We start from the raw sequence: 24,909 nt of genomic DNA, 5'->3' as shown, positions 1-24,909 counted from the left end.
CTTTTAAGGATATCAGATTGCTATCTGTTGCTAAAATTGCACTGTAAAATGTGATTTATTATATCACATCAGCTAGTTTATTTTATTGAAATACTAATATTGTTTTCCAGCACACAGTCTTCTTTACTTTAGTTCTTAAGTACGGTGGAATTTATGACATTTTTGTCTGAAATAGTAACTTTATAGTGAATGATAAAGGAAATTAGGGGTCTTTAAATGGGACACCCTTCAAACCATCCCAACTCTTAGAAATAGCATCAGGAATACTTTTCTCAATCAAGAGGCCAGCTCTACCAAACAAAAGGCTATTTAAAATTAAATTATTACTAAGGTCTCCTCTGCTGAATACTTTTGTTTGTGAGGGAGAGTGCATTGGAAAAAAGTCTGCAGTGTCCATTGTTACCTTGTTCTGATGAGAAAGCTGCACTTTCCCAAAATCCATATGGGATTTCTAGCAGACCCACACCACCATCCAGCCTCTGGCTGTGCATTTCTTTCCTAGTTTGAATATATATTTTTCTTTCTTTTCAAAGTCCTAACCCAATTTTTTTTAATAAGGTGGAGGTTTTATCTCTTAAAGTATTTTTCTTTAGCCTTTGGTGTAATTTCTGACAGGTAATTCTTTCATGTTCCTCAGTTTTCCAGACCCTGACAAAATTTGGACCATCATACTATGGACAGTATTCCAGTGTGTTACTAGGAGATTTTCTGTCACTCTTCCACTCTCCCTCACCTTTTTGTAAATTAAAAACCCCATAACAATCCTTTTTACCACTGTGCTGCACAGCAGCTAGCAGTGAGTGCTTTGTTAGCTGATTCTCTTGAGTCGCTACTTATGATTAAGACATTATCCATATGATAGATTAAGAATTATCATCTAGAAACTTAAACTGCATTAGTTTAGGATTTGCTTAATTTAGAGTTGTCTATTTGGATGTTTGTTCAATAGAAAACCAGTCATGTTATATTTTAAATGTTTTTTCCTGAAAACATTAGAAAATCTGTTACTGAAACCTAAAGTTTCATTTGAAAAGAAATAAATGAGAAACATAGATACAGCTAGGAAATAATCTTTCATAGAGGGAGGGAATTAGGAAATCTTTGGGCAAGCATATCAAGCCTAGTTCATTGTTCTTGATCTCCCAGGTTCATTGCAGGAGAAGCAGGAAGATTATGGCAAGCACCAGTTTGAGAGACCTATCACTGAGCAGTAAAACAGGTAGTTGTGTGGAGGAATTGAGGGGTTACATTGTGCAGAGGGGAAAGAGAGGAAAAGCCTGGTCTGCCCTTGTGCTATGGTTGACCGCACAGTTCTGACTATAGATGAACGTTCTGGGTTTAATTAAAGAATGCCTTCTCAATGGAAAATCTTCCATAATTTTCTTGATAAATTAGAGCAATGTGAGGTTTATTTCTATAAAATAAACTTTAATACCATGTAGTTTAGCTGAACTCACATTTGCAAATGGAATAAATAAGTATTGAGAAGTTGTACAAGGTAGTGAAAAAAGACAATTGTAAACTAAGAAAGAGAGTGAATAAGCAAAAAATTAGCAATAGCCATTACTAGATACAGGAATATTTGTCACTAGAAGTGATAAAAGCTATTAGGATGCTTTAAAATAAAAGACGTCCTGATATGATCCTAATAATACTGTTGTGTATGCAGAAAGGCTCTGCAACATTATGGATCTCTCTTTTATTCATACCTTTGGTTTCTTTAAATGTTTTCTTTAAACATGTGCAAATTGATATGTATTTTAATTTTGAAGCTGAAGCATTTGACATTGGTCTGACTTGTTGGGATTTACAACCCTCGCAGCCTGATGGCTGAGAAGGAAGGGAAAGGAGTGCCTTGTGTTGATTATGCAAAGAGTGGTAAACAAAAGAAACATTAATTAAGAAGTTCAGGGAGAAAAGCAGTGAAAAACAGATTGATAAAATGGAATAGGAATGAAGTATATAGGAGTACACTAAAGAGAAGGCAGAGGAAGGTGATTAGAGTACAAACTGCAAGAGAAAAAGGCCCTCCCTGTAGAAAGTGATTATCAGGCATTAGCAAATGATACAGAAAAGACAAGCTGCAGCATGGGAATGATTTAGGGGATTTTTGGAGTGATTTTGTTTTTTTGTTTTGTTTTTTTTTTTTTTATATGGGTTATGCTTGGCTTTAAAAGTTCCTTTTGTGGCTTCTTAAAACATTTTTATAGTACTTTGTCCAATTAAAATCTGTACTTTTTTATAGCACTTTTTCCAATTAAAATCTGTTTTAAAATTCGAAAGTTTTTACCATTTTGGTTAACCATTTTGAACCATTTTTGAACCATTCAGGTTCAAAATGGTGGATGCTTTCAAGGTGCTGCAAATGAGACCTTGAAATAAGAGAAAAAAGACCTTGTACGTAATGAAAAGAAGAGCTTCAGTACAGCAGTTTGCTAAATTATTAGGCATGGACAGGGACAAAAAAATTGTTCAGACTCTGCAGATAGAATATTGGAGTTTAATTGGGAGTGACAGAGATTTAGGTGAACAAAAGGTTTGAACTGTGAATTAGGGGAAATATGTAATAGTGGGTCTTTCTATTAATAATTAGAATACTGCCTATAGGTGTATTGTAGGAGTAACGTATATATATATACTCAGAATATGCACTGGAATTGTCCTTTCATATTCAAATTCAAATGTTGCAAGGATGCAAAAAAGACAGCAATGCATATATAGTCATCCTCCTGGCTGTTCTTTTACATAATCACAAGATATTTTAAATGTTATATATGCAGTCGAGATATTTTAACTCCACATGTATACATAATGTTCAGGCCATCACCTTTCAGCCTGCAGGTTCAGGAAGTAGTAAATATACTACTACTTATACTACTCAGTAATTGCTGCCTGATAAGTTTCTCACATTTTCCAAGTATTAATTGCAGTTCCTGTGTCATGTAGCTAAGAATCTCACTTGCTAATAAATAAAATCAAGTATATTGTAATGAAACTTGAGCTTGCTGGTCCGTGTGTTTTGGTGGTGGTGACCCTTGAAGTCACAAATGTATTTGCAGAAGAGTGTTTGCACACTTTTGTTCTCCTCCCTTCCTAAAAGTTGTTCCTTCACCTAAAACACAGAGCTGATCCAGTCAGATAAGGGGTTTTTGGCATTGATGTAACTTAGTGTCTGTTATGTGCATGCTGTGAGATAGTCGATTCCCACCAGAAAATAGGTATTTAAAATACTTAATCTTTGAATTCTGCTTTTTAATATTTAGTAGGGGGTTTAGTGTCCTATCACTACCTTTGCACACACTTTCAGTTCAGAGCAGGTCTGTGCCACCTTCCTCCCCAGGGAGTATTCCTGGCTGTGGTGTTATGCAGATATAGCCAGGAATCCTTACAAAACATTGAATCATAGAATAGAATCACAGAATTGTTACAGTTGAAGCAAATTCTCAAAGTCATTGAGTCTAACTTTTGACCAGTCCCCATCTTGTCAACTGAACTATATCCCCAAGTGCCACGTGCAGCCATTTCTTGAACACCTCCAGGGGCAGTGACTCTGTCAGCTCCCCTGGGCAGCCCATCCCAATGCCTGATGATCCTTTCAGGAAGAAAATCTTCCTGATGTTCAACCTGAACCTCATCTGGCACAGATTGAGTCGAGGAGCCCGGAACTGGACCCAGCACTCAAGGTGTGGCCTCACCAGTGTCGAGTTGTCATGGTTTGACACTGGTTCAATGCCAGTGCTCCCATGAAAATACTCTCTCCCTGGTGGTCTAGTGGTTAGGATTCAGCGCTCTCACTGCATCCCAGAAATCTCATTTCCTGTCAAACCACCACACGAGTACAGGGGGACAGTCACTGCCCTGGTCCTGCTGGCCACACAAGTGCTGACACAGGCCAGGATGCCCTTGGCCTTCTTGCCCATATGGGCACACACTGGCTCATGTTCAGCTGCTGTCGGCCAGCACTCCCAAGTTCTTTTCTGCCAGGCTGCTTTACAGCCATTCTGCCCCCAGCCTGTAGCTGCCTGGGGTTGTTGTGACACAAGCAAGATTCAGCCTAGTTGAACCTCATACTGCTGGCTTCAGCCTATCAATCCAGCCTGTCCAGATCCCTCTGCAGAGTCTCCCTACCCTCCAGCGGATCAATACTCCTACCCAGCTTCTTGTCGTGTGCAAACTTTATTTAGAGTACACTCAATCCCATTGTCCCAATAATTGATAAAGATACTGAACCAGACTGGCCCCAGTACTAACTCTTGGGGAATCCCAGTAGTGAACATCCAACAGCTGGAGGTAACTCCATTCACCACCACTCTCTAGGCATGGCCATCCAGTTTTTAATCCAGCAAAGAGTACACCTGTCCAAGCATTGGCTTGCTAGCTTCTCCAGGAGAAGTCTTAAACAGGTTGCAGAAAGGAAAACAAGTGTGCAGAGTAGTTGTCTCAGTATGAGAAATATGGAACTTGGTGTGAAAATTCTGACCTTAGAAGCAATGTGGCAGTACTTTGATTGGTTTTAACAATTTAGAGCTGTTACAAAAGCAGGTTGGTAACACAACATCATTCAGAATTTGGTATTGTTCCAGGAGAGACTATGTCTCTTAGACACCGGTTAAATATGTTGATGGAAAATTTAGATCTACGTGATATTTGTGAATGAATTGCTTGTTCTGATGTACCACATACTTCCTCCTCCTGCACGACAAATCCTTGTTTAACCAAGGGTTCCCTGACTCCTCTTACTACTCTGTCAGACTAAGGAAATTAATTCTCTGCAAAACAGTAACATCAGTCAGACCTAGTGGTGGTTAGAAAATTTTTGAATAATGTTTGTTGTTTTGCATGTAGTAGAGGTCACTCTGGTGGATCCATCTCGTACATGAAAGCAAAGGCTGACATGCTAAGTACATTCCACATACTTCTGTATCCACCCACTCAATACAGATGCTTCCCTCTTCCCACGCCAGCTTCCAAAACAGTTCATTTGGGAGAAGGAAACAGATGATCTTATGCTGCCACCTAATGGTAAACGTCAGCTTGCTACCACGAGATAGGAAAATACTTTCTGGAGGCCGAAATGTTTATTTTTAAATGGCTTGTATGCAAATGCAGTAAATTTCATCATTGAATGTGAGGGGCGTGTGGAAACTTGATTACAGAGATGCATGCAAAAAAATTCTGAAAGCTGCAAAAGAGAGTTGCAGTATAGTCCTAGCTTTATGATATTAAAAAATAAAGTAGCACTTACTGCTTGTTAGGTTGATGCATCAGCTGCAGCACGCAGCCTATAATCTCTTTGTAGATTTCTCATACCACATTCTGCCAGTTCTAAAATACAGTTGCTACTTTGTTTTCATATTTCTAATGAACTCAATGCTACTAGGAAGGAATTGCCAGAGTGCACCCTTGCCTTGTTGCCATTGGAGAGACCTTTGTTAACACCTTCTTATTTGTCGTGTTTAGTCTACACCAGTGTCCCTTATGCTGATCTTTTTGCATGCATTATTAACACAGTGCAGCTGGTACAAAGCCAGCTTCAAGGAGTCTGACTGGTACCAGACAGTGGGGGGAGTGTACAGCAGCTCTAGCTGGAGCTTATTTATGCTGGTTGCTATTCAGAATCTGTGTTTATTTAAAGTTGCTCCTTTTGACCTTTTAGAAACTCCTGTGGAACTGAGCTCCAAGTTAGCTTTTGGTGTCTATATCTTGCTTTGGGATGCACCTTTAATCTGCAAATATGGTCAAAAATGCAGAAATTATGACTATAAGATTCTGAAGTTCTGGGAGCAAAGCAAATTTTACAGAAAAATTACTACTTACTAAACTGCATTCATTGTCAGACTTTGTTAATTGGTATCTGTTGCATCCTGTTGCTCATATTTGATTGTCACTGCTTCAAGGCTGTGATTACCCATGGAGATTTCCAGCTAATCTCTGGAGAATAAAAATGCTGTATATGGACACAAGTTCTGTAGATGTGTAAGAGCCCATGTATCCTGTACTGTGAAATTATGTTTATTGCTATTAGTCTATACAGAACCTGAAGTTTGGAGTAGTGCAAGGAGGGACTTCTCTTGATGGGCACTTGTGGCACAAGTGAATTGAACGCTGTTTTAAATCCAAAGTAAATGTGCATGGCCTTTACATGGAAGCAAGGACCACTACATCTAATGCTGTATGACTTTATTAACTACACTCAATGGCTGTTTGAGGGAAGTGTATCATGGCTTGTAACCAATTGTATTTTTATTATACTTCTCATTAATATAACCACCATGTGAAATCTCAAATTCTTTTGTATTTAAAATTGTTGCTGAAGCATTTATAAGACTATTCTAAAATGTTAACTATAGGTCTAGTATCAGATCTAGTTCTATTCTAGGTAACATAGTGTGCCAAGCAGAAAATACTAGTGTACAAATCCAGTATGTGTACCTTTGCTGAAATTTTAAAGGTAGTGTAATACTTAGGGTTGTCATGGGTAGTAAGCTTCACTCTTCCTTTTCTGAAGTTTTCTGGATTCAGTTTGTGGTTCCCAGTATCTTTTACAATGATTACTTTTTCATTAAGTGATTCTTGTATAATGAGCAAATCAACAGAGAAATTATTTACAGTTTAATTGCATGCCATGATCTAAGCTTTTTGTACTGGTTCATCTTCACCCTGTAATGTTGAAAAGAATCAACCAGAAATACTTTCTCAAGTCACAAATGGGCTTGTTTATAAGTAAACGGTAAGCAAGTTTTCATGAGAAAAACTTCCAAAACCTGACTTATTTAATTTACTAATGGAAGTTAGTGAGACAAACTTGTGTGTATGTGGAGTCAGTCTCTTTTTAGATGCATCTGGCCAGACATTCTAGAAATACAGTTGTTTTCAGTTTGAGCATTTTAGTGTGCACTTCATTTTGAAGACAGCTGTAGCAAGTCTGTATGTAGCAAGCTGTAGCGTATCTGTTAGTGGGGAAACTACTGGTAAAATGTGTGATAAAAATAAGAGTACTAAACCATACAGTATAACGTATTGCTAACATACCTCACACATTCACAATTATGTTTATAGTCTGTTGTGACTATGTCTAAAATATGTCTGCACAGACAAATGCATTGTTAGTTTATGGTTCTACACAAGTACATCTGCTGGAAAAAAAACCCTCCTAATAATTTTCAAGGCAGCCAAACATCAAATTGAAAAAAAATTCCTTCGTGTCCCTCTGTCTGTAGACAAGATTCATTTGCAGTAATTCATTACAAGTCTATCTTGGTCTCTCTCTCTATATATATATTAAAAAATAGTCTCATTTTTCCCCCTAGGAATTGTATAGCTCATGCATAAGCTTAAATTGTCATGCATATCCCTTACAAACCTGCAGTTATGAGTAGCATTTGGTATTGGTATATTTTAGTGTGCGTGCTTTTTGTGTTATATCTCTCTTTTGGGTTTGGAGAACATACATGGAAATGCTGAAAATATGAGCGAAATTCCACTTCTGTATCAATTGCATTCACTTAAATAGTGCTTGCACAGAATGTCCAAGTCTCTCCCGAAAACTCAAATTTGTTTTTTGGTTTTGTTTTTTTGCATTAAAAATGCAGCTGTCTACAAAGATGTTACCATGTGTGGATTGAATATAAGTCCTTTTTTGTACAGTTGTACTATGTATTAGATGTGAAGTACTATCCTTCAAGTTCATGTTCCTACTGGGCATTTTTTACTAATTGGAGGGTAAAATAACGTATCTTAAATTGTCTTCAAATTTAGAATAAATTGAAACTTTCTTCTTACATCCATCAGCATTTTCTGCTTACTGTCATTCATGAAATTTAAGGTCATTTAAAATCCTGAATCTCGCTACTTATGCCTTAAAGTTTTATTGTAACATCATCACTTTTTCATTGAACACAGGCAAATGTTGGGACCCTCATTTTTTCTTGCTGCAGTTGTTTCTCACACTATTTTCCTTGTATCTCTACTTTTCATATCTGTCATCACTTTTCCTTGAATCTCATTTGATTTTTTTCTGGTTTTTAAAAAGTATTGTTTCATGCCCCTGCTGTAATCAGGTGCTACTGATGAAAGACTTATGTGCCATGTCATTATGTACGTAGGTCCTTTGTACCTGCTTGTGCTAATGGCCATTTGGATATGGAAAGAAACCTCCAGGAGACAACTCCTCTCCATATAGTTGTAGTTTTTAATGTGCCTGCGTTTAGATTTGTTTCACTTAATCTGCTGTTTGCTTTTTGTAATAAAAACAGCTTTAACTATCTTGAAACATGTTTAGATTACAGAAAAAAACCCTAAAACTAAGACATCACTGCTTTTGTGTCCATTTAAATGGCTTTCCCTGTGTGTTAAATGTAATTTTTTTAACTGACTCTGGATTGCTACTCTCACCCAAGTTTGCTCTCAAATGCAAAGAATGGCAGATTTTCATTTGCTTACACTTTACTTTGTATAGCAAAGCTCACCTAACTTGTGAGCATCAGAGAGGGACTTCATTGTCTTTTGAATTGGATGTTGTGGTCCAAAAATGAAAAATTTTACTGAAAAAACTGTAAATTTTTGGAATACATGAGAATATTTCACTTGAAAGGGACATAAGTCCACAAACTGCAACTGACTGACCCATTTAGGGCTGACCACAACTGAATTTGTTTGCCACAATTAGTCTCTGAGGATGGGATGCAGCTGGTGGTGAAGATGAGAGGAGGGAGTGCACCTGGTGATGTATTGAGTGCCTGGTGGAATGAATATGGCCAAGTGTTGAGTGGGTGGCCAGACTGAGGGATGAAGTTTGTCATGTTTTCATCAAAAAGTGCTTTAAATATTTTTATTACACAGACTTAAAGTAAATGGAATAAATTTTCTGGGTGAATATCTTAGAAACTACTTGTAGTTTTAAAAATGCTGTTATAGAGAATCTGTTTTCACAAGGAATTGGCTCACATGGTTTCTTCATGCATTTGTAAGACTGAGTAAAAACTTAGAAAACCTGCTGGCTATCTCTTGAGATAAGTCTGTTTTTCCTTTGTTTTGTGTGTGGTGAACAGACAGATCAGTGTGTTCTGTTTTGCAAGAGAATAATTTTAACTCAGTATTATACTTTTTTCAGTGTTTGTATATAATGGAAGTATATTCTGTGTATCTCTCTTTCATGTTTCTCTGATTTCTTCTGCTCAGGAATCAATAGACAGTAATTGTGTGAGATGATTTACAAGCTGCCAAACTTCTCATGCCCTGCCATTTTAAAGTTAAATAGAAGCAATTTGTACAGACAACATTTCTGTCTTACGTGTAATAGTGAAATCACAATTGTGAAATTAGTTTTAATTAGAATAGATTTCAGTCTCTCCTAGTCACGTTACATGTGTCTGTAATAGCAGATTTTATTCCAAGCTGAGTTACAAGTTAATGTTCCCATCTTACAGGGAAATTATTTGGTGTTTGTTGTTAGTTTGGGGTTTTTTGTGAATGTTTGAATTGTAAACTTGTTTACAAGGCTGTGTTTCACTGAAGAAATTAATATTCATTTTTCAGGGGCAGATTTCCTCAAAAAGATTTAGAGTCACTGTTTCCTGGGATGAGCGCTGATTTCACAAGTGAAAACTTTTCTGCTGCCTGGTACCTGATTGAGAATCATTCAACAACAAGGTTTGTTGCTGTCATATAAGTAATTGTTTTAAGTGCAAGTCACTGATGGTATTTCATTATGCAGTAGATGTGTCAATGATGGTTTGCATTTACATCAAGTGGTCACAGTTGTTTCTGGTGTGTCTGCTTGGCCTGAAACTTGAATCAACCAGTTTGCTTAATCTGCTTCTGAGAAAGACCTTGTTTTTAACCAGACCTAATTTATGATGGTTTTTTGGTTTTTTTATCCCCAACGCCCAATATCAGATGGAAGCTGTCTTTCTTCAAACTGTAGGAATCAAGAAGTTAGTACAGTCTTGAGTGGAAACTCCAGGTATTAAGTCATGAACAGAGACACAGGTTATGGACACTGAACAGATTAGTAAAATTTTTTGTATCAGTTAGGTTGTAGTTAACGCTTTTGGAAAACGCTAAAGTAGGATCTTTGAGGTAAATCCCTTAAAATTTTGACAAGATTTTAATTTAGAAATACAGTTCATAGTATGTATTTACATGAATGTATTATATAAATGTATTTTTGCATTTATAACTGAATTCCAAAACTTTTATCTGCTATGTGTTCTCATAATACTGGAAACCATTTTTAATAGAGAAGATGAGCTTCTTTTCTTATTTTCAGCTAGATACTCTGATTGGTATTTTAAAGGGAAATATGAGTTTACAAATTGTTTTACTTTTGTTTCCTACTAGTAGAAAAAAGTATGTGTTGCTTCTTGGTTTTGGGGGTGGGAGGATTGGTTTTTAAAGCTCCAGAAACAGCCATTACTCTGCTTGGGAAATACTTAAATTTCCTCTCAAAATGGTGTTACTTTAAAGGGCCAGAACAGCAACAGAACATGATTACCTAATACACGTATAATGACAGCATCTTTTGAAATCAAGTAACTAAGAGGAGTTATTCCAAATTAATTCTATCTGTCAGAATCTGATAACTTTGGGGATCTGATAACTTTGGGGATCAAGATTTTTAAAAAATTTAGGAGATAATAAAGTGATAAAGAGTAAAAAGCTTTTGATGTAGGTCTTTGTAAAAAATTTTCTCTATGTTTGGTACTTGGACTGTTTTCACTTTGTTGCTCATCCATGTGGGCACCAGTGACACTGCCCAGAGGGAATGCAGAACAGATAACAAGTGACGGCAGACTGGGGGCAACAGTGAAAAATGTGGGAGCCTAGGTATTCCCTTTGATTTATATGTGAAGGGGAAAGCTTTGGGTAATGGGGATGCATCCTGTAGATTCACAGATGGCTGTACCCCATTTTCAAAAGTGCTGTTTCAAAAGCAGCACTTTTTTCTTCTGTAGCTGGGTCCATGACTAAAGAAAAAAGACTGCTAGTGAGAAATTGAATTAATTTGAAAAAGTAGGATGGGAGAATGGGAGCATTTTTGCCAGCAGGTTTGTACTTTGGTGTCAAAAACTTCAAATTCAGGATATCAGGAGATAGTGATAACAGCCTGCAGTTTAATGAAGGGAACAGAATGCTACCTGTGAGTTCAGTGATGGCATTAAGAATGCTGCAGATAATTAGAAAACTAGCTGGAAGTGTCTAACCTTAAATGCCTTTATACACTCATGTGCTCTCTGAGAAGCAAGTAAGAGACATGTGGAATTAGACAAACCTACTACTGGAATAAAGTGGGATAGCTCATGTTCCTAGTATTTGGGGATGGATAGCAAGAGGATACCTGAAGAAGATACCCAGGAAAAAAGAGAGGGACTTGACCTTCATGTGAAGAACAGCTGGAATAAATATATGGGCCCTGTTATGGAGCAGGATGGTTGAGATCTTCTTCAGGAGTCTGAAATGGGTGACATTGCAGTGGCATGAGGAAGTGAACAAAATCCTCCTTAAGCAACTTAGGGAAGTTTCCAGAGAGCAGACCCTGATTTTTGTACAAGATTCTAATATCCTTCATATTTACAGGAGGGGCAGCAATCCCAGGAGGCTTGTGAGCAGCTCTGGGAATGATTTCTAACATAGCTGCAGTGTGGGCCTTCAGGGGCGCTACTCTTCTGAGTAGGATTCTTGCAGGCAAGGCAGGGGATGTGATAACCAGTGGCAGTCGTGGCTGTAGCAATTATGAAATAGTTGAATTCAGGATTCAAAGGGGTGTGGGGAAGGCACATAGGAGAGAACACACCTGGGATTGGAAAGCAGTCCTAGAGAAGACAATCCAGTGTTCGTAAAAGTTGACTGTCTAGTGCAAATCACCTTCTGGGGTGTATCACCAGCAATGTGTTAGGTAAGATATGAGATTATTCTGCTTGGCATTGTTGAAGCTGCAGTGAAGTGCTCTGCCCAGCTATGACCGCTGCTGTAAGAAAGATGTGAGAGCTGAGCCACAAGCTCAGAAGAGGATAAATATTGGCGGCCATACAGCTTGAATGAGTTAGGTGCTTTTAGAAAAGAAAAACCATTTTTAACACTTTGTCTAGTATGAGCTTAAGTATTTCATTCTTCTGCTGAAAAAATTCCATCAATTTTTGTCTTTGCACGTCAACAGTTTCAAGTAATGATCTCCTCCATCCAATGGCATAAAAAATGTTAATTTGTACTTTTAAATGAAAGCTGGAGTTTTTTGCATATTAACTCCATTTATATTGGTTTATAAAATCCAAATCTTAGTGTTGAAGGTCCTAGAGCAGTGTAAAACTCAACAGCGATCAACAGGCTCCAAGGGTAGGGTGAATCCAGTTATGTTTTGAATCTAACTATAAGTATCTCTTTAAATAAAGAAGCAGAAAAACTGTTTTGGTTACTTTTCTTTTTTTCCCAATTCAACATGTGTAGTCTTAAAAATTTTCTGGAATTGTATAAATATCATCCCATATAATTTGTGCTGTTTTTCTGGAAACAGAGCAGTGGTTTAGTTCTTGTCCTCTACATAACCCTAGCTATTGGAAATGGTAAATGTGTGGTGCACTGACATTTCAGTTAGCTTACATCTGTTTTTTCCTTGAAGGATATTCTTTTTAAGAAATCAGTATAACTTCCTTTTTTACTGATTCTTTTAATCCTGGCAATATCCTGTTAAATAAAAATAAACTATTTTGACATGCTGTGAGATCATCAGGTAACATGAACCAGTGCTTAAAAGGAGAACTATACAGATTTTCATTATTTTGAAAATGCTTCTGATAAGTTCTTCACATATGCCCAAGTGGACCAATCCAGGTAATGAGTAATGTTATTTCTGTCCAGCAGATGGAAACAGAAAATTAGGCAAAATTTTGTGACATCATGAGTATAAAAAGAAAAGCACTTTTAAGTGCACCAGTGTGCTTTGTCTCCCAGCAGGTGGTGATAGCCTTTTCATTGCCTGGACTGAAATTTGGTTTGTTCTCTTAATGTGCATTATTGTATACCAGCTCTTTTTGAAATGGGCAGAACATTGATGGAATTGTCTTATGTCTTAGTTTCCTACTTCCTTGATCCCTCTCCTCACAGAGGTGTAGTGCAGTTTTTTGTTTCCTTTTTTTTTTGTATTAGTGAGATAGCTTTGGCTGGCAGCTAGAAACACTTTAAGTATGAAAATCATGTGCTATATTTGAATTTCTGAGCTTGTTCATGGTGGTGTTTTTATAGTTAATCAAGTAATATAACTATGAGGTCATATTAATCATTATCAACCAAAAAAATTATATACAATTAATGAAGATTTATTCACAACATAAGACTTCTCAATTAATTGCAGGTGCTTGCAAAAAATAAAGATGTGAAATCAAATGTAAACTGGCAAAAATGAAGAAATATTAGGAAAATCAGATAAAAAAGAAAGCTACCCCACACAACCATGATGAGTTAGCAATTAATACTGCCCTATGAAGTGTCTTTCAAAAATATTTCAGCAGATTGCATATAAAGACCATACCTTCATAAAGCAGGAATCTGTTTAGCTTTTCTTTTTTTGAACTAATATTGTATTCAGTTCTGAATTGTGTGTCTAAACCAACACAAAAATATTGAAATATTGAATGAATTCAGAAACAAAAGTGAGAAAGAATTGTGAGTAAAGCTGCAGAATTAAACAAATGTTGTTATCAAAGAGACTTGTAACATCTGTTGTTAATCTACTGTGTACTATGTGTAGTGAATTCTACTGTCACCAATTTAATATAGTACAGTTAAGTCAGAGCAATGTTGCATGTTTAGAAGAAACATCTTGACCAGGTTGTTATTATGAAGAAAGCTCTTCCATCACAAGTGATAGGAGGCCTCCTGTTTAGGGTTGAAACTAAAATACTGAGATCTTTAGACTAAGAATCAACTCTCATTATTGAAATGTACACTCATTAGCAATTACTTTGCCCCTAGTAACTGTTCTGAAAGTAAATGGCTTTATTTTCTAAGTAGTTTGTTCTGTTTATTTATTAGCTGACCTTATTGTTTAAATGTCTCTGAGGTTTTCTTGTTTGTTTTCAGTTTTGATCAGCTCAAAACAGCTGTTGTGAATTTGAAGAAACAAGCTAATAAGAAAAATGAAGGGAGTCTAGCTTATGTCAAAGGAGGTCTCAGCACATTTTTTGAAGCACAAGATGCTCTGTCAGGTAAAGATGCTTTGCACTTACTAAGTACAGTATAAAGGAAAATATGTGCATATATGTTTGATTTAATACTAAAAACACTGTTTCTCTTCACAGTCTGTACTAAAACTGTATAATGAGCCCAAAATCTGTGCTGTGTTGGTTACAAGCTAGAACTGACTAGCTGATTGATGTGGTTTATTTGCAAAAGATGTCACCAACTGTATCTTACATTGAAGGTGTTTGGTCAAATTGCTTAGCACACAAGTGCAAGAAAGAGGAGTGTTAAACTGCAGTTACTATTAAGATGGCTTGCAAACTGTAGCAACAGAAAAGATTTGATTTTATGATGCCTTTTTCAACAACGAGATGCTAATATTTATATGAATATCCTGACACTTGTTACTTTGGGAAATCAGAGCCTTTCTGTTCTGCTTGCCATTGGCAGAATGCAGCACACAAGTGAGATTATCACAGTTGCCATTTATATGTACATATGTTTAACTGTACAGAGACACACACAGACACACTCTTAAAGCATCAAATGTCTCACAGGTCAAACCTCATTGTGGGCTACTGTAGTCCTGTCTAGTGAGGCTCTGGTCTGGGTGAGAGAGCAACAGTGCCCAGGAAACCATCCCCAATAGGTTTGGCATTTACCACCCTGCTGATTATCCATCCTGGTCATTGACCCCGTTGGCCAAAATCTTAACAAGGTTCAATAACAAAAGTATTGAAGAATTTAGCAGAAAATCTGAAGAATGTGGTGGAACTCATAGGAAAAGACTCTAAGAAGAACCATTACTTGGCATTGTTTCACCTTTTAAAGCTGAGTTTTCATTAAATGCTAGGAAAAAATAATAGGCTTTTCTTGTAATTCTTACACATCTTGAAAATACTGAAATTCTGGGTTTTTTTCTTAATTTGTCTCAAACATAATCCCAAATAAATATTGAAATGTGGCTTGTTTTTCACAACCAAATCTGCTTTGCATATGGAATATCACATATGCTGAAAGACTGAGGGTTCTGTTTTCAAGAAATTGCTACTGTGGAGAAAAAATAGTGGCAACAGTATTACCTTATAAGATTATTTTTGGGTGAGCAAATACTAGTAGGATTTGAAGAAAGATAAGGCAAATGGTAAATGTTGTGAGGTTTTAGAAAAGCTGAGCACAACTGAGTAATTTTCTTTTGTTCCGCCTCTTAGTAGCATTTTGCCTTTGGAGACTGATTTTTTGATATATTAGGAGGTCAACAAACAAGTAGTAATGTGAGAAATATTAATAAAATAATGGTAGGGAAAGCAACCTCATTTATTTCATTAGCTACTATAGTCTCAATTTAAAAAAAATTACAAGGTGTAATATTGTTTTGTGTCTTTTACCTTTATCAGTGTTATTTTTACCTAAAATCAGGGTTTATCAGTGCAGTCCTTTAGCTAAATTATGAACTTAAACATGGATGACTCAAGTGGTTCTCGATGTCACTTTTTGTCTGTGACCATACCAATATGGCTTGGCTTTGTCTTGCCCTCAGTAATCTCCCCTAAGTGCTCAAAAGGAAGCAGACTTTCAGCTTACACAGTAAATTAAAGTGGTAACATGGAAGAATGGCCTCGATGCTGGTGATGAACACTTAATGAGGATGCAGTATGGGTCACAGCTGCCTTCTCTAGCATTTTAATACACATTTGTCTGTTGAAATGTCATCCTAAGTACACATGCAGAAGGGTTTTTGCTTCTTTTCAGTCAATAAACCCACTCTTATTGCATACAAATTTCAGTTTTTAATGCAGAACTACGTATTTGCCTGTTCTTCCTGATGCAAGATATTTTTGGAAGAGCATAGCTGGAAAAATTGCATAACTTTGTAAGACTTGAGCTTGTGATAGGTACAATCAACTGTTCAGCTGGATGTTGCTTCTAGTAGCAAGAAGAAAAAAGGACTTCTTTGGTGCCATCAGCCCCAGTGCCCAATGTCAAAGCTTTCTCCAGAACATTTGATCACTGTAGTTTTCTCAAATGGAAGATGCTGAGAATTAAGAGTAAGCATTATTAGCATTGTTCTAGAGAAACAGCTCAGATGCAGATTTTAAAGAATCAACAACAACAAACCACCAAACAAAAACCCCCAAGCAAACAAACCCCCCATTAATTATTCATTATGCAGTTATCAAATTCAAGCTTTTAAACAAAAGAACAATACATTAAAAATATAATCTGGCTAGACAGTGATTGTGCAAGATGATGTGATGGCACTTTTTTGCCCTTGCACACCTAAGGGTGAATTTTTATGTCTTATTTTCTCCTTTAAAAAGTGCAACTAGATTTTGTATGGATTTCACAAAGCTGAAGTGAGTAGTAGTTTAGATTTGAAAACTGAACAATTGTTTCAGCACAGACTCTTAGGGACATAGCCATTGTTCTGCAAACTTTTGTTATTTGATGCTGAGCATACAACTGTCACAGATGAAAAGGGATTTAAGGGAAAACCCTCATTGGATACATTTTGTCTGTCTTCCAATATGATTTAAATTTTCTGAGCTAGCTCATTTTGGTTTAGATGTTTTTTAACTCTCTTGCTTTAGGAAGATTTCTAAAATCTAATTTATTTTCTAAAGATATGGTTTTTTTGAGGGTAAAAATTTAGACTCTCAGTGTTCCCCTTCATATATGTTAGAACACATCTTCTAACCCCAGTGGTTATGCTTCATAAACTCCAGATGTGTTGCACTGTAGTTATAGAACAGAGCTACTTGTGAGCAGTTATTTCTCTTAAGTCTCCCAAAATTAGTACAGGATAATTTTTCATAGGAGGATCACAATAGGAGGTATAACACTTGCTTCTCCAGTTACTTCATACTCCTCTACACCTTTTATACATGCTTTTTAAAACTCATATACATGTAACAGTGTTTGTTGCAAATGTATATTTATCTTGATTAAGGAAACACTGAATTACTGATTATTGTGCAGCTTTTTTCATTAGTTAGGATGAGTAAATTCTGTCTGATCTTAAGTGTACTATCAGACTCTATTACACATTTAAATGACTATTAATATTTTCATAAATAAGCAATAGAAAGCATAAAAAACAGTCCTTAGATGTTTATTGTATTTTGTGATTTAGAAGCTGTTTGCTAAGAAAATAAGAGCTCAAATAGACCAGAACCCATCCTTGTTTGGTTTAATTTCTGGGAAAATAGAATAACCTTATCAGATCCCCATGTCTCTCTGCCTGTTAGCTTGGCTGACAGTTTGACAGTGACTCTGCAGAGGAGATGTTCAACAGGAAGTTTGTTTCGTCAGCTGAAGGGAGCTGTAAACTGAGCTGAGGAGAGCAGGGTTTATCTCAACTTGACCTACTTGTCAGTGTCAGGGAGTTCAGCTGGTTCATTTCCTGTAACTCTAATTGCAGCCTAGAAAGTAGCATTCCTAAAAGGGTGCCTGTTTAAGTGTTTTTAGTTAAGACGTATTTTACCGTCATGAGCAAATCAAGTCCCACACAGAAGTTGTTAGGAAAGTTAGCAAATTAATTTTCTTTCAGTATATTTTTTTCTGAAATACTCTTTGCAATAAACATAAGGCTGCAGTTTCTTCTTATTTAAATTACAGGAAAAAAATAGTGAAATGACTACTTCAGTCACTCACTTATACAAAAACATGTAAGTACGACGTCTCTATTGGCGGGTAAAGAAGATGCTGTAATGTCTTTAAAACACAGATATCATGAGCAAATTTGAGGTTTAGATTTGGCTCTCTAGTTTGCCATGGCAACAGTTTTTTTGCAATTACAACTACAAACACATTTTTTGTGATTTTCAGAAAGACGTCTGTACAAAAGAAGCGCTGCTGACTATTGGAGCACTGTTCCTTTTGTCTCTTTCTTACTCCTGTTCAGATGCATGGCCTGTGGGAATACTGGCATGATAGGGACCTTGGACTATAGTTGGCCTTTTGTCTTCTACCTTTATTAGTACATAAGCTAGGATGGTATGGCTGAAATGATCCTAATCTGGCCAATGCCTGCTTCTTTTATTTGGTTTTGTTTTTTTTCTTTCTGTAGACTATTTTTACAGTTCATTCCCTAAGGCTCATTCTAGTATGAGCATGTTAGTAATCCAGGGTTGGAGTCAGGCTGTGCTGCTGCTATTATGTCTGTTAAATTCATTTTCTCCTAAAGTAAAACAAAAAAATCACCTGAGTTATATTCAATTCTGAGTCAGATTGGAAAATTGAGAAGCTAAAAACTGATGCTAGTCTGTCTTAAATGTGTCCCTTCGCTTCAAACTTTTGAGGAATTTTGTTATATTTGAATTTGAAGAGATTATATAGAGCCAATTTTTCATTAGTGATTCTGTTTGCAAACTAGATTGATGATTAATTTTGAAATTATTTTCTTTTTCCCAATTTAAAAAAGCCATGCAGGCTAGTGCATGACTGGTTTTGCTTGGTAACATGGGATTGGGATGATATACCAGGTTTTGCTGTTGTCACATTGCTGTTTTGTAGCAAATCTAATTCACACTTTTCCTTTACTTTACTGTCATGTATATTTTTTCAAAGAGTATGGATTTTTGGTAATCTGAGTAAATCAAATTCAAAAGTATGATTGCTACCTAAATGTTGTACAGGTGACTTGAAATGTCTGGAATAGTTGTGTTTCTACTTCTCTGTGTGATGTGTGTCTATTAATGTTACCCTCCTCCTCCTACTTCAAGTATAGAATATTGATAGAATATTGTCTTTGCAGGGTAAGAACATTCTGCTGTTACAGCTAGTGATTTCAAAGATGACCATTTTTAGAGCATAAGAAAGAACAGGGCCATGGAAACAAGCTGGCAAAAAAATGATGCTGCATGTATCAGATACATATCTGAGAGCATACCAGTCACTTCAGAGAGGCAGTTCCCCTGCATGTGTGTGCCCCATAGCAGGTGCAAATTACATTATTTCAAGTTAAGAATTATGATTGTGCCTCCATGTAGTATCATGAAGCAATAACTGATATGGTCTCTGCTCACTGTCCAGCTTTCCAAGTGGGTCCTCCTATCTGAATACTTGAATCATCTTTGTGCTACCCTTACAGAGAAAAGCTGAATGAGAAGGATAAGTACTGTCATTGCTTCATATTTTTCCTTACATTTATAGACCTTCTCAGTATTCAAACTAAAAAAAACAGATGTGCTAAATTAGGCATTCTAAAAATAGCCATGCTAAATTAAACTTAATTTAATTTTGCTTGTTGAAAACTTGTGTTCTGATCTTTCACCACTAGATAACAAGAGGAACATTAAAATGAGAAATGTATTCTTAGAGAAAGATGACCTGACAAAGGGGTGCCATAAATTATGTAAGTGGTGGTAGATAGTTTAGTCTCGGGTGAATGCTTCCTCTTCATGCAGCTCTTAGGGTCAATTTTTGTAGCACGCCAATTGTTACCTTAATGCAGTTTTATAAAAGCAAAAGTTACCACAATTGATAAAAGACTCAACTTTCCTTTGATGTAGATCCTAGCATGGTATTGTGTAGGGAGTTGGGGTATTTTTGTCTCAAGCAAGAGAAAATTTGATTAGAAAATGTGGGAAACAGCATCAATTGTCACAGGTCATAGTGAAAATTGTCTGCCCAAGCTCTGCTTTTGTGCTGGCTGCTCATGTATCTTCTTCATCAGTTACTGTTGTAGAGATGTAAGCTAATTACTGGCAGAATTTCTCTAAAGGGATGTAATTTTGAGAGCTTATAGTTACTGTGTGGCTGTCATATTTTATCAACTTGGTTGTGTTTTTTTTAGGTAGGTTAACTCTTTTGTTTGAATTTGAAAAATAGTAAAGCATGTAGAAAGAGAATTACATTTTGCAATTGCAATTTTCAAACAGCTAATTCTGCAATTGATTGCAAGTGTGCAAAAAAATTTACCTGTGATTAAATTTCATCGAGATTTATCCTGAAACCCATAAAACCCCCTTATTTCATGCTACATTATTCCATTTTGATTTCCATACCACCTTTTAAATGCAACATTTAGAAGCTTCTCTTTTTTTTTTTTTGCTATTTTTACATTTCATAGAGGCAGAAAGTTAGCGCCAGTAAAGAGAGAATAGCATTTTCTGTACTGTTTAATTCTGAAGTGTTCTGGCAAAGGATCCACTCCTGGAATTTTTAGTGCATCCATAGGCAGAATAATAAGCCACATTTTCCTGCCTATTTCCAAGATATTTGCCCAGAGAAATCAGACTTGCTTTAATATAAATCCATCTGAGAACAAGTTTTCTGGTCTCATCATGTTTTTAGATTAAAATTTTTGGGGTTTATATATTAATAAAGCCTCCCTTCCTAGCACTGTGCTTCAATTACCTTAAAATATCGTGTTAATTCTGTCCATTTTCTTCGATTTTTTCCACTGTGTTGGATAAACAAGCTTGAGGAAGTAAATGCTAGAGAAACAAAACACAAAAAGGCAACTTAAGACAGTACTGCATTTAGTTCAGTATTTTGTCATTTTTGCTAGGATTAATAATGTTAACCAAAACAAAGCTGAGTTTGCTATGCCAATTCAAAAATACCTGGAATTCTCAAGGGGCACTGCAGGAATGACCAAACCAAACTAGACTTAGCACTATTAACCAATGGCCAAAGGAAAAAAACTGCTACTTTTTTTTTGTTTTTTAGATTTTCATAGAGTAATGTATTAGGAGCTCCACTCATAGCATGCTGTCTTTATTGCTTTCCTCTTTATATGCAGTCCTGCAGTCCTGTTAAATTCATTCGAACAGATTTTATCTTACATAGGGATGCTCTCCTCGTCAATGACCTTCTTATATTTTGCTAGAAGTACAAAACATTGTTAATTTTCCCATAAAGGAAACCAAAGACATTTTTATTCATGCATTAGGCATAAATCCTGGCTATGTTCTGATGTGTTCTTCATTCCTCCATTACTGTTTTTTGGTGCCAGGTTCTTAGTTACATCAGATCTTCTTAAATGCTTTTCTGAGTCGGCCTTGCACTTCTTGTGTTTTTCCCCTCCTGATTTCTGCATCTGACTAAAAGGATGTGATTTATTTCAAGTACTTTTTTCTTTAACCGCGATTCTATGAAAATGAGTAAGATTTTCAGATATGCCAAACACATTTCTAGCCATCCTTTAGTCAGAAAATGGTAGAAAATGTTCACCTGTGTTTCTTTGAGCTCAGAGGCTGAGGACCTTTTGAGAATGCCAAGCCTGGTGCCTATCTCAAAATACATTTTAAAAATGTCTAATAAAGAAATCAAGTATGAAATTTGCAAATGAAAAGCTGTGTGATCCTGGAAGTGTGGTTTAATCTACTAGATTCATGGTTACCATAAATCTAACAAAAAACCCCATAGCCTTTCTTAGATTAAATAAGATTGTTTTCAACACAAGTAGCAATGAATTAATTGCAGTTTATTTTAATACAAAACCTGTATATTGGCTTATTTACCAGATTAAACTTTGCATGTATTCTGGTGTGTTTAGTTGCAGTTAGAGGTTGTGAGTTTTGAACTTAGTTTCTTCACTATTTTTAATCATTATCTGCCTGCAGCTGTGAAGTTTGCAAGCCTTTAAATATCCTGACTTAGGGAAACGTGAACACTTACTGGCAAAGATGATACAAAATACAGTTAATTATCTGGCCTTAGTTGAAGCATCCAGATGTAGCCTTTCCTCATTTTTATTTATTGTATGCTTCTTACAGTAAAGCTCCTAAAAAACAGATGCTCCTAGGTTTCCAACTGCTTTTCTGGTAAATCTGGGGTCAGGTAAATCCAGGGTAACTGGCAGTTCAAGAAAAATCCCATCCATCCTTTACTTCAAGCCTTCAAAGACCTAAAATTTTCTCCTTACTCTTCTTACTGCAGCCAGTGATGAGTTGAGAATAAGTTGCATTTGAAGGTCATTTTAAGTACTGGTAGTGCGGAAAGAATAGGATGTCTTTCCACCTTCCCTTGGCCATATGCACCTTTCCTTATACTTCAGTGCTCCCACTGAGGCAAGCTTACTGACCAGTAAAGCAACGTTTCTTTATTACTGAGTTAGTTTTGCACCAGATTATCTCACTGCAGCTGCCCTGCAGCTGTGTGACGGCTAGATCCAGCACAAGGAAGCGCTTTGGGTACAGGAGAACAGGGTTGTCCCAAGCAGTATCTTCCCACTATTAGATGGATTTAGTGCTTTCAGAGAAAAAAATAACTTGACCATCTCTAGATTCCTTTCAAAGATGAGGTCTACAGATACTTTTCTTGACTGCATATAGTTTTGCTTGTCTAAACTTCTAAATCAACGACTTTTTGTCTGGTCTCCGTGGAAGGAACATGTACTTTCAAAATCATTTGATGCAGATGGAGTAAGCTCAGACTTTATTAGAAAGACTTTTTCACTGTGGAAACTTAAGACTTTTTTTTCTTTTGTAATTCAGCCTTGGAACACAATGAATGTTCTCTCTCTATTGCTAAATCGGAATATCATGTGTAAAAATAATTACAGTAAACAAAGTAGCTTAAACATGTAGAAGGAAATATAACAAATTTATTGCGTGAACACAGAGTAATTTAAGTAGGTTTCGACTTTACAGAATGTCCTAAAATACCTTATTTCAGACAATTGTTCAAAAATGCCTTTTTTTTACACTCCTAGTTACATATGCTTAATATGCCTTTATCTGTACTCTGCAGTGCTTTCCACATTTCTGAAACTCAACACCTTGGTTTATTTTATTTTTTTTTCCCATTGACATACTTTTCTCTGTCTGAAAGTGCATTTTGAATTGATTTAATAGGACCATTCTTCCTGGGTTTAAAACATCAAAATTTTCAAACTAAGATTCATGAATACTGTTTTCCGGGTTGCTGTGCACAATAGCTACCAATATGAAAAGAAATTACTTTCTGCCTCCTAAAAGGAAGGTGAGGGAATAGTAAATTGCTATTGTATGTTCTTTTCTGAATAAGATGAAAAAGAGAATTGCTTTCAGCAACTGGTTAAAGATCATGTATTTTAAAATCATCATAATTTTTAAATAAGCTGCCTTCATAATAAGAAGCTACATATTAAGGCTTTTTGAAGGTTCTAACATGGTAGATAGTGCTCTTCCAAAACTTATGTATGAGGAAAAAGTCCTTCTCATGTTTTACCTTTTGTTGCCAGTATGTATGCTTTGATCAAGGTTTGGATATTAGAGTTCATTTTTGGAAATGCTCATGTGTGCCCCCTTCAGAAGCTACATGATATTGCATTGGTCAGCAATTAATGGTATGTAATTAATGGTTCCAAAATGCCAAATTTTAAAAACCTCTGAGGCAGTGTGTAACTTAGATTTTTATCCATGTCTATTTTTAAAGTATCTTTCAAGAGTATGTTTCATAGAATGACTTCAAAATATGTAAATTAAAATCATTACAGTTTGATGTGATTCCAATAGTACTTGCAACATTTGGCTTTAAAATGTCTGTTTATGTTGTGGTTGCCGTTCTGCTGAACTTGCTTTTCAGTATGTAAAGTTAATTGCACTACAATAATTGGCTGCCTCTGACTGAAAATGATATATAGAATTGGAATCATGTCAGTAGAGCCACTAATGCTTTTGTTAAAAAATTGTAGAAGTATTCTTGTTGGTAAGTACTGTCCCCATTGTACACAAAATATCACACAAAATAACACACCATCTTCCAAGATAGATAGACAGATAGATTGCAGTCTCAAAAATCCATCAGTTTCATTTCAGCATTGATTATCTTAATAAATATGGTGTCCTAATTAGATTTTTTTTCCCCTCTGATGACTTTAAGAATGAAAATAGAGTTGCTTTTATATTTCCATGAGAGCAAGACTTCCTGTAATTCTTTGTGTATGATCAAGGGATTGAAGGGTCAAATTTGGGTGTTTGAGAATAATGAAATTTTCCTTCATTTTTCTCTTTTCTTTTTTTTTTTAATTACACACTGGTTTTACTCACCTGTCTCCTCTACCTCCCCCCAATGAAAATTCCTCCTTTGAAAGAGGCTGGAGACTATAAGGGCCATTCTTTTTCAGAATAGCCACCCTCGCTCACTCCTTACAGTAGGACTGATGCCCCAGGGTTCCTGTCCGGGTTGACTTGTTAGCTTGCATCTACATGGCATGAGCAAATAGGGATGGCACTGGAGAGGAAACCAGTTGGCAATGGCATCTGGCATCTCTGTATGCATGGTATGTGCAGTTTATGGCAATATTTCAGACCTAGTTCAAACTTCACCCAGTAGATTGAATTCCAGGTATCTCTTTGAGCACATCAGATGTAGTCTTGGAGTGCTTCTTCTAATCTTTTCACCTTAAAAGAATTCAGCTGAGGAGCTTAGGTTGCTCTGCCAAACAAACTGGAGCAAGTTAAACTGGAACAATTGAGAGGCTGCTTTCAGAACTGTATCTGTGTTTTGAACTAAAATATATCATTACTTGCTTTTTTCAAAGCACTGAGTATCACTGTTTTCAAGGGTAGTTTAGCTTCGCTCCATTCTACTGAGAACCAGCAGAAAGCAGTAGGAGGTTTTTTTAAGCCTCAAATATATCTGAAGCAATAGGAGCTGATGGCTATTTGATAGAGCACATTTTATACATTATCAGATTAAAAAATTGAAAGGGAAATCTTATTTTATATGTGCTGCATATATGCAGGAATAATACTTTAAAAGAGAAAAATACTGGTTTGTGCTGGTTATTCTGAACGGTAG

The 24,909-nt window shown here is 36.2% G+C and overlaps 1 protein-coding gene across 2 annotated transcripts in view; it reads left to right on the top strand.

Annotated features, from left to right (window-relative positions):
- EXOC2 (exocyst complex component 2) overlaps positions 1-24,909 on the top strand; it is a 125,198-nt gene that overhangs the window by 20,581 nt on the left and 79,708 nt on the right. For both annotated transcript variants that reach the window (XM_063161504.1, XM_063161495.1), the window contains exons 5-6: positions 9,538-9,651; positions 14,077-14,201. In XM_063161504.1, the coding sequence (XP_063017574.1) occupies positions 9,538-9,651; positions 14,077-14,201 (239 nt within the window). The remainder of the gene's footprint in view (positions 1-9,537; positions 9,652-14,076; positions 14,202-24,909) is intronic.

This window comes from Melospiza melodia, chromosome 1 (genome assembly GCF_035770615.1).
Source record: "Melospiza melodia melodia isolate bMelMel2 chromosome 1, bMelMel2.pri, whole genome shotgun sequence".
In the NCBI taxonomy this organism is placed as follows: domain Eukaryota; kingdom Metazoa; phylum Chordata; class Aves; order Passeriformes; family Passerellidae; genus Melospiza; species Melospiza melodia.
Note: the sequence above shows the minus strand (reverse complement) of the source record. Positions and strands in the feature narration are given on the sequence as shown.